At 49.3% G+C, this 16,215-nt stretch overlaps 1 protein-coding gene across 1 annotated transcript in view; it reads left to right on the top strand.

The window, feature by feature from the left end:
- Window positions 1-4,131, top strand: part of LANCL2 (LanC like 2) — a 27,749-nt gene extending 23,618 nt beyond the window's left edge. Inside the window, exons 8-9 of the mRNA XM_026037198.1 lie at window positions 320-392; window positions 1,820-4,131. Of these exons, the coding sequence (XP_025892983.1) occupies window positions 320-392; window positions 1,820-1,935 (189 nt within the window). The 3' untranslated portion in view covers window positions 1,936-4,131. The remainder of the gene's footprint in view (window positions 1-319; window positions 393-1,819) is intronic.
- The last annotated feature ends 12,084 nt before the right edge of the window (window positions 4,132-16,215 follow it).

Here is a 16,215-nt window from a genome sequence, read left to right as displayed (position 1 = left end):
AAAAAAAAAAGGAACAAAAAAGTGCAGCCTACATATTTACGTTGTGGTGTTGTGATGGAACTGAAGTTCCTACTGTGGAAATACATTTGCAGTTACCCTAAGATCTGATTGTGGTCTTGTCATGACTGAAGTGAGACAATTTTATCTGGGAGAGTGATTGCAGTCTTGTTTCTCAGCTTACACTCTATGTACTCTTAAGTTAAAAAATTTTCCTGTACAGATCTTCAAGTTCACATTTAGCAGCCTTAATTAAAATACAACAACAACAAGAAAAACGAAAAAATAACACTTTTTTTTTTTTTTTTATCCAACTTTCTAGTTTGCTGAATGGTGTTTGGAGTATGGTGCACATGGATGTCGTATTCCTGACCGGCCTTATTCCCTCTTTGAAGGTAAGTGATAGTACAGTGTTAAATGCACAAGAAAGGCTACTTTGCTGGTAGGGTGCATGCTGGGGAGTCAGGAGATCTTTAGTGGGTGCCAGTACCATTAAAAGAGGAAAGGGGGAAAACACCATCACCGCTTTCTGCCCCTCCTGCCAAAAGAGAAGCATCCCACACTTTCTGAATTGTCTTTGAACAGTTTCCGATGTAAAGTCAGTGCTACACTCCTGCCTGTCCTACTGCCTCTTGGTTTAATGCAGGCAAAAAGCCTGGGGGAGGACTGGGCAGGGGAGCAGCAGTGGGCAGGGTGCTGACGTGTCACAGCGGAACCTTCCGTGCTGCATTACTCAAGCAAATAAAGACTACTTTTAACATGAACCAAGATTGCTCTAGCAAAAAAGACATGCTAAATTATTAAGGGATTTTCTGTAAGTGTAAAGGTTTTCCTAAATGTTCTCCCAGAGCTTTTTATTTTTAGATGCAGTTTATTTTTAATCCCTGTATCATAAATCCCTAAGTTTTCAAAGCACAACAGCAAGGAATTATAGCCCAAGCAGGATTTATAGTCTGCTACTCTTTGAAGAGTGAACCTTGTGTGCCACCTACCACAAACACACAAAACTACAGCAGACAAATGAGCCAAGCCAATGAGTTAACACCAAAAAAGCAATAGCTCTATGCATTCTTTCTAAATACAGAGCTATTGTGTTAGTATTTATAGGAGAGAAGCRTAATTATGCTTATTCTGAGGGATTCTTGCATGCATTTGTGGAAGCAAAAAGTGGACATGACATTGGTCCTACCATACTCGTTGAATTTGTCCTTGATACCTGCGTTTCGAGAGAGTTGGTGCCTCATACAATAGCATATTAGCTTGATTATAAAACTGAATTTGTAGCTGTTGTATACAGCAACTGGATGYAGCTGAATGCTGCCCTGCTGTMGGGTGCCTCTTTCTTATGAATGAATGTAGGGTGCCTCTTTCTTATGAATGAATCAGTATATCACAAAAGTATTAAAAGTTTTGCTTTTGTTTCTTTAATGGTAGAATGTCTTTGGTAGATCCTGAATAAGCAGGGTTTTAAGCGAGAGCTGCTGAATTTGTGCTAGATAGTCCGAACAGGATTCTTTTTTTCCTAACTAACTGAAATGGCCCTGAGTTTGTACAGCTGAAAATACAGTATCAGGGAGAACTTTATCCTTGCCTTCAAGCTTTTTAAGTGAAGCTTGATTTCCTGGTCAAAGTACAGATGAGTTTGACTTTCCAGTGGCCAATTCAGCCAATTGAGAGAGCTTACCAGTTCATAAAATCAGAAAGCCAGTTCAGAAAGCTCCAGCAAGGAGATGCTCCAACAGATGTCCTTTCCTTGACTGTCAGCTCTGCTATTTTTATGTCTGAGATGCACCAAAAAAATCTCTTTCTCATTATGTTTTAGGAATGGCTGGAGCTATTCACTTCCTGTCAGATATTTCRGTACCGGAGACTTCCCAGTTTCCAGCGTTTGAACTTGGACCTCAGAGGAGGGAAAACAAAGCAGAACAAGATAGCTAAGGAATTGTTTTGGAAGGAAGCTATTGCCAAAAGCGACGAGACTGTTTTGTGCCTCTGATACTGAAGCAACTCGATCTTGACAGATGGATTACACCTCCTTTTCCCACTCCCCTCTGCCCCAAAGGACCATGAAATCACTAGAGCATGGATGAGAAGAAGCCATGTTTAAGTTCTGTTAGTGACACCTTCACATGTAGGACAAAAGAAGTTGAGTTTGAACTTTCTCTCTTCTGTTGCATTTGTTGTCTTTGGGTCTTTCACATGSTCTGCATGTTTATTGCTGTTGTCTGTTGATACGATGTCTTTTGTTGTGAGCAAAAGCTGTTCTCTGTGTGTTCTCGGTCCTGTCTCTTCACATGTGACTGGACAGCAGTGTTGCTTTCTGCAGACTTGCTATCCACAGAGCTCCACTTTATGCCAGACAGTCCAGGGTAAGACTCTGCCTGGTTTGATTTCTTCACTGGTTACTTTAAAAAGAAGAAAAAGTTACCTACATTCATGTTTCTGCACTTTTCTCTACAACCTCTAAAAGCTGAGGCAAAGGACAGCAACCTTGTTTGAAGAGGTGCTATGAAGTCCCCCCAGTTTTCAGGCATTTGAGATTTGGTGGGACCTGTTGTTGAGCAGAGCAGGAACAGCAAGTTATGCTTTTCCTCTCTGTTTACATGGACTTGTGATAAATCCATCCTGTGTTACACGTACACAAGGAGGTAACGAGCAGTTGTTTCTCATGGCTGGTAACTCTGAATGACTGTYGCTCTTGATCCAGGGAGGTGGTTTGTTCTGTTTCCCCCCAGCCCCACTTCTCTTAGCGCAGATAGTGTGACAGGAGCAGTAGACATCAGCTGCTTGTAGAGACTGCCGAAAACTAAGGAACAGTGTGTTTGTTGCTAGAAATTGTGAGTAAAGTTTATGTCATCTCAAATTCAAAGCAGAARAGAAAAAATCCTTTTCCCTTGGTCCAAACTGTGCTGTCAGTCCTCTGCTTCTCGTTATAGTCTGGTGGTGGTGTGAAATACTAGCTCTTTCCTCTGCTATCAAGGTGTTACTCTATTCTGCCTCCATGCTCTTGATTTAGGAGGAGTGGAACTTGAGAACATTTAGAACACATTTCTGTTTTCCACRTAGTAGGTACACTTACTATTTGAAAAAGGTAAGTGTGTGTAGTGYTTGCTCGTTTATCCCCTGTCCTCTCCTAGCTCTCCCTGTGCTCTGTCAGTCCAGGTGCTTATTTTAATTGATACCTTATATTGGGTGTGAYAGGCGTCAGAGACTTGGTCTGACCTTTCAGGCGTGCACTGGTACATACATGACCCGGGAGCCATCTGCTGAGCTCCAGTATTTGCAATCAGGCTTGGAAATGCAGCACAGCTCCTGCATAAATCTCTGAACAGCAGCAAGTGGCTTCCTTGAACTTTGCAAAAGAATGTGTCGCCAAACCCAGGCGGATGCTAATAATCTCCTGATGAAGTTTTGCTAGGCAGTGACGGCAGCGCCAGGACAGGAACAGCTTAATGTCCCCCTGTAGTGATGTTGGACCAAAGACAGGAGAACCAGGAGAGAGTTTCCCGCTACTCCAGCAAAGGGTAGGGATGAAGCTCTGGACCTGGCTTCATCCATACAGCTAAGCATGAGGGAAGAGCCCTAAATGCTCCAGGAAGGAGGGGAGATGCATGCGAAGCAGCTGCAGGAAATGGGTTTAAGCGGTGAGGGAGGAAGTGGAGGGACTAGTGAGGAAGTTAGGGGAGCAGATTCCAGGGTGTAATTTGCAGCGGGTACCGGCAGGTACCATATCTGATATGTCTCTGCAGCGAGCGCACTAAGTCCGAACTCTGGATTTTTCTTCATCCTGTGTGTAATTGATCCTGCCCATAAATGTTCCARTGAGGAAGCTGGCCCAGGGTGAAGTCCCATGAAAATCTTAGCTATGTGGGCACAACAGGGGAGGTAGAATGAGGCGTGCTCTGCTGTTTGATGTTCTTTTTTTTTTTTCCTTTCCTTTTTTAACAGGGAAGTGTGGTCCCCTTGTGCCACAGGGAGACCTTTTCAGTGCATCCTGAGTATGCGCAGTGCTGGATGCAGAACGAGGCAGGTTGACAGGGATTTCTTTCATTCAGTGATGATAGACTTTCTTGGCTGCTGAGCTTGAATGGCAGCTGTGGGAGGTAATTTTGACTGACAGAGGCCCACTAAGAAGCAAAACTTTCTTGGCTGTTTAAAGAAAAAACGGGTAGGTGTATGTACACACTAGATGAGCTTAAGCCTGAGCAGATCTTTGAGGTGCTTGAATGCAGCAGTCAAAATAATGAGCAAGAGCTAATAATAACAATTAGGTCTTTCTGTATTCGGGCTAGCCTTCTGCTGTGGTTAGGCCTGACATTGTCTTCCTCCAGAAAAGCATGTCAGAATGAAGCAAGACTGGATATGAAATGCAGAAAGTTGGGAAGCTCGGGGTAGTGCATCCACCTTGTGTACCTGGCGTGACTTTCCTTGAGACTCCTCCTCTATGCTTGTGGCATCTCCATCATGTCCCGGTGGCCCAGTAAGAAGTGGATGTTGTGTGAAGGAGTGAAAACATGTATTTTGCCTACATCTTTAAAAGCGTTTTCAGAAAACACATGAAGCTGAAATGTGGAAAAATGTCTTAATACTCCCTCATTTGCCTTGTCTATGGGTAGTAGTTCATTTATCGGAAAAAAAAATTAAAAATGGAGACCCTTTTTTGGGGAGGGCAGAAGAAGAGGGAGAAAATGCTGATGTTTATGTTCTTTGGCTTTCTTAGTAAAGATCAAGCTCTGTGGCAATTTGTCTGAAAACACTCTGCGCTGTGTTCCTTGCGTGCCGCGGCTTCCTTGCGACTGTAGCTGTTCACTGCGGCACCCTCTGCAGCAGCCCCTGCCCTGCCTCTTCAGAAGGCTTGCAGAAGGAAATGGCATCAACATGAGTGAGCTCCTGGGCACATTGCTCTGGCTTTTGTGTTCTTAACCTGTGAACCATTTGTGCTGCTGAGAGCAAGGACTCCAGCCAGAACAGATGCCTCTCTGAATGGCCGATGTGCTTCTGGCTAGAGACAGAGCTCCAGTGTGCTGCTCTCCGGGTACTAGGTGATAGGCCTGGTACCACACATGGCATGTTAGATAGTGGAGCCTTTCTTTTCCTCCTGCCATCTATCTGACAATGTGTTCTGACCACAGCTTCTTGGGTGTAACCACATAGAACCAAGACATCTGTTCTGGGAGGTGGTGATTTGTTTATTAATTTTTTTTTTTTTTAAGTAGAGAACAAAGAGTAATCGTTGCTTTGTGCTTTGCATATTTTGACCACTACTTAGAAAAATGCAGTCCTAGCTGTTTATTCCTGCAGCAGCATAAGCTGTCACAGCACTTGAAAGAAAGGAGAGAGAAAAAACAGCACCGAAAACACAGCTGCTTGTCCCGACGCTGTCTTCTCTGAAGCGGTAATGAAGCACTGGAGCAGGCGACAGCGGCAGTGGCGGGAGCCCTAAACAGAAGTGCCAGGATTGGTGGCCATTCCAGTCAACCCTGCTCCTACACGTGGCACAGCTGAGTAGTCGTCCTGTTCCTTACTGGGCTGGAAGCCACTGCCTTGGACTGTGGGTGAATTTAACCCTTCCTCTGAAAGGGCTGGGGCAATCAGCCACACCAGGGACTGAGTTTACAGGCTTATTTTCCCCTTTGTATTTCCTGTTTGCATGAGTGTAAATCAAAAAAAGAATAAGGTGAGTATAACACAGACGCTGCCTTGGAAGTGAGGGGGAGATTACAGATGGAGAGCAGGTCCCAGTGTTGGTCACCCATGGTCCTTAGGCTGCAGGGATGTGTGGAGCATAAAGCAGAAAGAAAACCAAGGGGAAGATGGTCCCAAAGCTGCCTAAAAGCAGCAAGAGGGAGAGCTAGGAGGTTGGGTTCATGGTCATGGAGTCCCTGTGCGACCTTGTGTGCAGTGCCTGTGCCCAGCACTCCCTGCCTCTGTGTGAGGCTGCCTGTGCCACGCTGTTCGTCACTCACTCTCTGCCTGCCTGTGAGGCTGCCTGTGCCTGGCAGCTCCTCAGCTGCCCCCCGCGAGGCTCCGAGGCTCCGTGTGCCTGGCACCTCAAGTGCGCCCTGCCTCTGTGGGAGGCTGCTTGTGTGCGGCTGCTCCTCATCCGCTCCCTGTGAGGCAGCCCATGCCCAGCTGGTCTTTGCCTGCTTCCTGTCTCCTGAGGCTGACTGTGCCTGACCGCTCTGCACCCATTCCCTACCTCCACGTGTGGTTGCCTGTGCTCGGACAGTCGTTACTTGCTCAGGGTGAGACTGCCTGTGCCCAGCCAGTTTTCACCCACCCCCAGCTTCTGTGAAAGACTGTTCATGCTGGGCTGCTCTTTACTCACACCAAAGTCCCTGTGTGGACATTGAGGCCGTGGAAGGCTGCAGGAAAGTCTGTAGGGCCCTCTGGCCAGGTATGCAAGAACGTCCAGGAGGATGCATGATAGCCCCTGTGCACCCCACCCCACCTAGTATGTATGTAGACCTGTGGAGGCTGCCTATAGGCTTCCTCCAGCCCACTGTGCACAGGGGGTGGGGGGACCACATGTAAGCCTGTAGGTTTCCCTGGCCCACTGTGCAGGGAGACTCGGACAGGTCGCACAATTGCCTGTAGGATCTTCCCGGCCAGTGCAGCTGGATGCAGTGGGAGGCCTCATGAATACTCATACGGCCCCAGCAGCCCAGTGCCCAGAGAGGGCCAGGGAGGCTGCATGAAAGCCTGTATTTCACCCCTGCTCATGTGCACATGGAGGGCTGCCAAGACAGCATGAAAGCACATAGGGCCCTTCTGCCTGAGTGTGTGCAGAGGCCCCGGGAGGCCACACAAATTAGTAAGGTCCTCCACCCCAGTGCGTAAAGAGGTGGGGAGAGGCCAGATGAAAGCTTTTAGGGAGACTATGGGACAGTGTGCTTGGACACACAGGGAGGACACAAAGACGTGCATAGTTCTCCCTGGCTAATGCTAACAGAGGAGATGGGAGACCCCACAAAAATCCAATAGTGCCATGGGGTCCAGTGTGCCCAAAAAAAGTAGGGTCCCACAGCCCAATGTGCCCGGTGCCTAGGGAAGCTGTGTGAAAGCCCATAGAGCACCCTGGCCCACTGCACTTAGAGGGTTAGAGAGACCGTGTTAAAAGGCAATAGGGCCATTAGATCCAGTGTGCAAAGAGGTCAAGGGAGGTTGCATGAAAGCAGGTAGCAGACCGTGAGGCAAAGGGCAGACAGAGGACAGGGGAAGCGACACAAAACCTCACAGGGCGCCCGGAGTCATGTGTGCATGGACGCCTGGGAAGGCCACACAAAAGCCTGCAGGGCCACCGTGGTCAGCTGTGCACGGAGGCCAGGGAAGGTCACAAGAAAGCCCGGAGGGCCTCCGGGGCCATATTTGCGTGGAGATCCAGGGATGCTGCATGAAAGCCCCCAGGGCCTATGGCATCACATGTACATGGAGGTGCGAGGAGGTCGCAGGAAAGTCAGAAGGGGCGCCGGGACCACATGTGCATGGAGGAGCGGGGAGGCTGCAAAATTAGCCGAGAGTTACCCAGGTGTCAAGTGTGCATGAAGACACAAGAAGGCTGTATGAAATCCTGGAGGGCCTACAGGGACATGTGCGCAAGGATGACCGCAGAGGCCGCAAAAAAATTTGAYAGCCACAGGGGCAGGCTGTGCAGGGAGGCCTGGGGAGGCCACAATAAACACAGCAGGGCCCCCAGGCCATGTGCACATGTAGGTCCAGGGAGGGTGCATGAACGCCCACAGAGCACCTGGGGCCATGTGTGTGCACAGATACCTGGGGAAGCCGCACAAAAGCTTGCAGGGCACCAGGGCCAGCTGCGAAAGGAGGCCCAGAGAGGCTGCACAAAAGCCCGCAGGGTGCCCGGGAACAGCTGCGCACAGAGGCAAGGGGAGACCACACGAATGTTGGGAGGAAACGCAAGGATATGTGCACTTGGATGCCTGAGGAGGCAGTATGGAAGATGGAAGAAAAAATAAGGTTACGTGTACACGGATGGCCGGAGAGGTCGTATGAGCGCCTGTAGGGCCCTGGGGCAGCGCACATGAAAAGCGGGCTAGGGCGGAAAGAAATCCCGCAGGACCTCTGGGCTCGTGTGCACGAAGGCCTGGGGAGACTGTACCAAAGACTTTCAGGCCCCCGGAGTCAGCTGTGCACGGAGGTCCGGGGAGGCTGCATGAAAGCCTGCAAGGATGCCGGGGCCACGTGCACACAGAGGCCAGGGGAGGGCGCACGAAAACCCAGAGAGCGCGGATGGCCAGCTGTGCACGGAGGACCAGCGACGGCGCAGGAATGCCCATAGAGTGCGGGGAGCCAGCTGTGCACGAAGGCTCGGGAAGGGCACACGAAAGCCCGGAGGGCGCAAGAAAGTCTGAAGGGTGCGGGGGGTCGGCTGTGCATGGAGCCCCAGGGAGAGCGCACAATTGCTCGGAGGGCAAGGGGGACCACCTGCGCAAGGAGACCCAGGGAGGGCGAACGATACACCGGAGGGTGCGGGGGACGAGCTGCACACGGAGGCCTGGGGAGGGCACAGGAAAGCCCGGAGAGTGCGGGGTGCCAGCTGTGCATGGAGACCCAGGGAGGGTGCGTGAAAAATCACAGGGCCGGAGGGGCAAGCTGCGCATGGAGACCAGATGAGGCCAAACAAAAGCGCGGAGGGCAGGGGGGGGCCAGCTACACATGGAGGCCCGCGGAGGGYGCACGTAAGCCTGGAGGGCACGGGGGACCAGTTGCGCACGGAGGCCCAGGGAGGGCGCACGAAGGCCCCGACGGTGCGGGGGGCCAGCTGCGCATGGAGGCCGGGGAGGGCGCACGAACGCCCGGAGTTCACGGGTGGCCAGCTGCGCAAAGAGCCCCGGGGTGGGCGCACCAAAGCCTGGAGGGCGCGGGGTACCAGGTGCGCATGGAGGCCCACAGAGGGCGCACCAAAGCCCGGAGGATGCGGGGGGGCAAGCTGCTCATGGAGGCCCGGGAAGGCTGCACCAAAGCCCGGAGTTCACGGGGGTCCAGCTGCGCACGGAAGCCCGGAGAGGGCGTACGAAGTCCCGGAGGTGATGGGGGGCCAGTTGCGTATGGAGGCCCGGGGAGGGCGCACCAAAGCCCAGAGGGCACGGCTGGCCAACTGCACACGGAGGCTCAGGGAAGTGGCACCAAAGACTGGCAGGCGCCTGGCCAGCTGCGTATGGAGGCCCAGGGAGGGCGTGCCAAAGCCTGGAGGGTGCGGGGGACCAGGTGCGCACGGAGGCTCGAGGAAGGCACATCAAATCCTTGAGGGTGCGAGGGTGCGGGGGCCCAGGTGTGCACGGCGGCCCAGGGAGGGCGCACCAAAGCCCGGAGTGCGCGGGGCCCAAGTGCGTATGGAGGCCTGGGGAGGGCGCACGTAAGCCTGGAGAGTGCGGGAGCCCAGCTGCGCACGGAGGCCCGGGGAGGGCGCAAAAATGCCCGAGGGTGCGGGGGACCATGTGTGCATGGAGGCCCGGGAAGGGTGCCGCAAAGCCCGGAGGGCGCGGCTGTCCAAGTGCGCACGGAGGCTTGGGGAGGGCGCACCAAAGCCCAGAGGGCGCCTGGCCAAGAGCGCACGGAGGCCCAGGGAGAGCACACGGAGGCCCCGATGGTGTGGTGGGCCAGCTGCTTATGGAGGCCCGGGGAGGGCGCACCAAAGCCCGGAGTTCACGGGGGTCCAGCTGCGTACGGAGGCCCGGAGAGGGCGCACGTAAGCCCGCAGGGCGCAGGTGGCCAGCTGCGCATGGAGGCCCCGGGAGTGCACACAGAAGCCCGGAGTTCACGAGGGGCCGGCTGCGCACATAGGCCTGGGGATGGCGCACCAAAGCCCGGAGGGTGCGGCTGGCCAAGTGCGCAGAGGCCCAGGAAGGGCGCACCAAAGACTGGAGGGTGCAGGGGGCCAGCTGCGCACAGAGGCCCGGGGAGGGTGCACATAAGCCCAGAGGGAGCTGTCCCGATCCACTGTCGGGGGAGGTTTCGATACGATCCCAAGAGCGAGATTAAGACACAAATGAGGTCAAATGCCATACAACCTTATAAGCTCTATTTTCATAATAGCGATAGGACAGAGAGGAGAAGAAGAATTGGCCTATTGGCCAGCGATAGGACGAGGGGTAATGGCCACAAGTTGAAGCACAAGAAGTTCCGTCTCCAGGTGAGGAGCAACTTCTTTACTGTTAGGGTGACAGAGCAGTGGAACAGGCTGCCCAGGGAGGTTGTGSAGTCTCCTTCTCTGGAGGTCTTCAAAACCTGCCTGGATGCCACCCTGTGCCACATGCTCTAGGTGTGCCTGCTTGAGCAGGAGGGTTGGACTAGATGATCTGTAGAGGTCCCTTCCAACCTTAACTATTCTGTGATTCTGTGATTCTGTGAAGAAGAAGAAGAAGAAGAAGAAAAGGAAAACAAAAAGGAAAAGAAGAAAGATAAGCAAGCAAGCAGGAGAGATGCAGCAAGATTAGTTACCACCACCACCAGTCGAGTTATGTTTCGTTGTCTCTGCCTCGGTGCAGGTGATGATTTTCTTGGAAGAGAGTTGAGAAGAAGGGAAAGAAGTCTCTCTCTTAGTGCGCATCTCCTTTTTTTGAGGGGGTAAAACGTAGTCCTTTTATTGTTCCAGTTCTTGAAGAGTCCGCCCACTTTCTTGAAGTTTTTTGCTTTTGGTGCTCCTTTTCTCCCCCCACTCAACTGCCAGCGCCGCTCATCAGGCTCCGCTGAGCATTGTTGGGGTCTTGGGCTAATCCATGAAATTGTAAATTGTGTAGAGATAACAAACCTTGAGCTGGTATCTCAGTCTTTCCACAGACAGGATGTCAAAGTCAAGAAGTTGCTAATTGGGTGAAGATAAGACACCTGGCATATCTCAGTCTTCCCAGAGACAGGAGAAAACTATATGGCAACAATGCCGAGACAGAACACAATCCACAATAGTCTCTCACATAAACACAATCCACAATAGTCTTTTACACCACCCCGTGGCTTGACTTTGCTGCTTTGTGGTGGTGTGAAAAGGTAAAAGTACAGAGAAAGCGGGGGGGAGAGAGAGAGAGAGAGAGAGAGAGAGAGAGAGAGAGAAGAAGCACATACAACAGTGTCTTATACATCATCATACAAAATTCCAGATATTGTCTGCTGGGTGATCCAACAACTTTTACAAAAACAAATTATAAAGAAACTCAATATACAAGTAACTACAATGTCATACTATATATGTAAAACAAGGTTAGCAAAACAAATGTCCCGAAATAAAAAATGTTAACAAATTTGTAAGCGTTTGAGAAGCTTGGAAGCTTTTACCTCAGTAAATAATTGATACAGCTGTCGGCTTTGATTGGCGAAAAACACGAATTTGCTTTACACCACCAGGTGAGACAGTAGATACAAATTGCATATTAGATACAACATGTTGGATTAATTGAATAAAAGAAGGGATGATACATGGCAAAAACATTAAGGCAGCAAATGCGCATAACAAAATAAAAGCTGCTTTACTCACGGCGCTCCTGGTAACCAAGACCATAAATCACCATTCCATCCATTCCATGATTGAACAGGAACATGGGCTAGTCTCCTAATATCAGTGGTCAGTTGAAGAACTGCTTCGCCTACATCATCTATTTCCAAGCAACAGTTGGAGACATTTAGTTTCCCACAAACTCCTCCCTCTTCAGCTAGTAAATAATCCAAAACCATGTGGCGCTGAGTGATTGCAGTGCACATCTGTTGAGATTGTTGAGTTAAAAGGTCTATAGCAAGGGCAGTTTTATTGGTGATAATTTCCAAAATTGCTTGCAATCGGATTATGCGGTTCAAATTGTAAATTGGTTCTCTTGCCCCTGATATTGGTTCATTAGGATTCCAAGTAGCAGGCCCATAATGCTTGATTATCCTTTCAGGAGGCCACTCATTTTTCCCCCACTTTTGTGTTCCACCTATAACAACCTCAASAGATCGCTTGTCGCGGGCAACACCTCTGTCCCCTAAGTTATCATATAGTCTCACTCCCAATCGAGGATCGCCTGTCTCTGGAAGTAGGAAAAACAGAGGCCAGATAATCCCTACATAGCAAACTCCWGTCCAATTTGTTGGTAGTTTTTTGAAGGYAGTACTTCCACAAATCCAATAATGGCCCTTTTTGGCCTTGGCATCATTCGCAAATGGTCTAGCTGTAGTTTTGGGGAATTGAAAATAGGTCATGTCACGATTTTCCAAAGGGCTAACAAAGGAGGTCGAGTAGTTGCCCACCCGGGCGGTGCAATACCAGGCACCAATGTTGTCTTCCCACTTACAGATTTGGCTGTAAATTCAGTTATCAGGCCACCGCACAAATAATGTTTCATTTTTATTTGACCAAAATCCCCCAAAACCTTGGTTGTGCCCCTTTTCATCAAGCCACACCCATACATAAACACCTCTATTTTTGTTGTTCGATGTATATGGGGGTGTCCTGGTCCATTTATGCGTGAGCGTCCACTGACATTTACTTTTCCCCACATCAACCCCTCCCTTCTGGGTGCGCTTCAGACMATAATTTCCTACAGCAGGAAACTGAATTGGCCATGTTTCACTGTCATCCCAGGTGGTGATATCGATTTCACTATAATTGCTTACGATTTGTGCTGGGGTAAGGGGTGCAGAGGTCCATGGCCAGCTTGACAACCCTAGAGGGCCTCCACAAACCCAACAGTGACTCAGATTAAAAGTTTGGCTTATAGCTCTTGCTAACAAAACAAATTCATTATCCTTGAATGGGTCATATAGATTGAGGGGATTCGGGAGAGTTGGCTTCCCTTCACATTTAGAGAAAAGTCCCCCAAACAATATAATCAAAAATAGCATAAACATTTTAAACAAACTATCTGAAAGTTGGCATCTGTTTCATGTCTTCCGTGGGTGCGTCTGGATCTCTTGTTTTCTCCTGAAACAAAAACAAAGGACAAATTCGCTTCTCGGGTTAGAAAGAGGGAATAATCCATTTAGTGTGAATCTTATGAATTTTCCCATAGGCGTTTTTGGCCTTCCAGGAGTATTTATTCAATGGGGTGTCCAGCACTAATGGTACTGCCCCCACTGTGGGGAGTTCAACCAAGACAGGTTGTCCTGGGGAATAAGATGGATTTTGAGGGTGATCAGAGTCATGTGAGGTTGATATGATATTTGGAGCTTTTGGACAAAATGCTGTGATCTTTGGACATCCATTTATTCTCCAGCGGCTGTTAACACTGGTCACCTCATCACACACCCGCTCAGCCCATCCTGGCTCATGCGGTTTGAGGAATCGTTTTAATAGACCGTTTGTCCTCTCCACGATTCCATTCGCTTGTGGGTAATATGGAGTATGAAGCCCTCAAGAAATTTCCTCCTGGGCTGCCCACTCCTGGACCACTTTGGCTGTGAAGTGTGAGCCATTATCCGATTGAATTGACTGCGGTTTGGGGAGGCTTCTTTCAGAGCCTTTATCGTGTTTTCTCCTGTTGCCTTAGCACATGCTTTAGCTTGCACTAATCCAGATACTATCTCCACACCTACCAGTACATAGTTCTTCCCCTCTGACCTTTGAAAGGGGCAGATGTAATCAATCTGCCAGGCCTCCCACAGGCCTTTTCCCTCTCTTAAGTGCAGGGGCTCAGCTCTCAGAGGGTGTCTGTCCAGGCGGACACGGCATTGTTCACAAGAAGATATACAGGTTTTACATTCCTCCCTAGTAACTGGCCACCCTCTGGCTTGTGCCTCACAAAATAAATCCTTAACTCCTGAATGTTTCCATTTTACATGTAGCCATTCCAGCAGACGCTCCCAATTTTCCACAATCTGGGTGCTTTGTAGGGGTGCCAGTCGGGCTAGCTCATCAACTTTGGCATTCCAGTGGCTCACTGGAGTGTCATCTTGTTGATGAGATGCTACCCAGGCTACTGCAAATTTTCCTTGTCTCGCAATGGTAAGAATATCCTGCCATTTTTCCTTTTGCCATACAGATACTCTATTGACCTCCCATCTGTTTTGTTCCCAGAATGGAAGCCATTCAGTGCAGCCTTTAAACACAGCATAAGAGTCAGTATAGATATAGACAGAAGTAGATTGAGCCTCATGTTGGAAAACGCTCCACACAGCGATTAGTTCTCCTACTTGTGCACTACCTTCCCCTTTAGTAATGATCTGTTCCTCTGTATCTACCCGAAGTGCCACAGCTCGGTATTTCCAGATTTTTCCCTCTCGCTTCGATGAGGCATCTGTAAACCAGACGTTCTGCAATTGTCCAGAAAACGGAGGAGCTACCTCTATTACAGATAATAACTCAGATGTTTCTCTATCCAAGTTTGCCTCGTCTTGTATATTTAACACTTTCGTGGTCCCTTCAGATACAGAAAAAATGTCACAATAGTGTTCTATTTGTGCGTACCATTTTCGCACAGAAGCTCTCTGAGCCACCCCATCAGGGGGTGGGGTTCCTGCCAAAACTGTTTTAATCACTTTAAATGGGCCTCTGAGTACTACAGGTTGTTGCTGGATAGTCTGTTCTGCTTCCCTCAGAGCTAGACTAACTACAAATAGACCTTTTTCCCAAGTTGTATATCTTTTTTCAGCATCTTTAAAGCTGCGGGAATAAAAACCAATGGGCCGAATAGGCCCCTCTGGCCCCTTTTGCCACAAATGGATTGACAGTCCAGTCTTGGCAAATCCCCATTCAATTTGAACAGGATCTGTTGGGTGAATGGGACCAAGGGCCTGATAGGCAGTCGCTTCAAATACCAACAGCCGTAAAGCCTCATCATGGACCTGAGTCCATTCCCACTGAGATCTTTTTCTTAATAAGTCATACAGAGGCCTAGCAATAATTGAAAAGTCAGGGATATGTTTCCTCCAGAACACAAGCAACCCCAGTGCATGCTGTAAGTCTCTCTTTGATTCTGGCATCTTGATCTGATCGAGAGAGGAAAGAGTATCCGGTGGGATACATGTCATCCCTCCCTTCCACCAGATCCCTAATAATTTTACCTCACTGGAAGGGGTTTGTATTTTCTCAGGGGGAATTGTCAACCCTATATTTTCTAAGTGGGTGATGATATCCTTCTGGGTTTCTCTAACTTCTTCTACCTGACTCCCTCCTATGAGCACATCATCTATATATTGATAGATCTTCACYGCCGCGCTTATGGGGATTGTTTCCAGCTCCTGTGCAAGAGCATGGTGGGCCAGTGTGGGGAAATGCTTGTATCCTTGTGGGAGTCGTGTAAAAGTATACTGTTGTCCTTCCCAGGTGAAGGCAAAACGATCCTGGTCCTCAGGTTGTAAAGGGACCATGAAAAACATATCCTTGGCGACATCAATCGTCTCCATAATAGAGTGAGAATGTTCCTGAATGGTGGCTATCAGTTCAGCAATGTTTGGTACAGCAGCTGTTAGTGGACCTGTGTTGGCATTCAGTCTCCGGTAATCTATTGTCAGTCTCCATTTACCATTTGGTTTTCGGACCGGCCATGCTGGAGAGTTAAAGGGAGAGTGAGTGGAAACTACAATCCCTTGCTTTTTTAAATCCTCCAATACCGGTGTAATTCCCTCTCCGGCTCCTAACAGCAACGGATAGGGTTTCACATTTGTCAGCTTGGAAGGGGGGAGGGTAGGAGCCGCTTGCAGCAAATATACCCTCCTATTGTTATGAGAAACCCCAGAAGAAGATGCACCCAAGGCCGTATTTTCACTGTTGTTGCTGGTATATTATGAGAGAATACAGACAAAAGGAGCAAACACCGGTAGAAGACGAAGATAAGGACCACCGTATCTTTGTGGAACTGGCTGAAGCAGGACAGTAGAACCAAAACAGGGCCTACTGAGTCAAAATGAAGCCATATATGGAAGTGACTTCCGGGAAGACGACCACCAGGGGGTCTCAAAAAGACCACCAGAGACCACCAAAGGGACAGAGGGCGCATGCGTGTGAGGGTGGGGTATATTGTAATTAGTTCCAAGAAATGGAATGAATATGTATGATCATTTCCTAGAATTTAATGCATATGTAGATAATAGAGAAATAAAAGTTTTAGCAAGCATCCCCTAGGGCATGCACGATAGGTGGAGCTATYCCCCGTGCATCCAGCACTGCAATAAAGTGAATGCCTGCTTCTTAATACTACATTGGTGTTAAGAGGTTTATTCCCGGTTTTCGGTGACACTATCAGATATTGTAGCCAATTGCCTGATCTGGGGAACACCAAAAGACCATGA

Source organism: Nothoprocta perdicaria, unplaced genomic scaffold (genome assembly GCF_003342845.1).
Source record: "Nothoprocta perdicaria isolate Ctin4 unplaced genomic scaffold, notPer1 scaffold_192, whole genome shotgun sequence".
In the NCBI taxonomy this organism is placed as follows: Eukaryota; Metazoa; Chordata; class Aves; order Tinamiformes; family Tinamidae; genus Nothoprocta; species Nothoprocta perdicaria.
The sequence above is the reverse complement of the archived record's forward strand: the minus strand, read 5'-3'. Positions and strand labels throughout refer to the sequence as shown.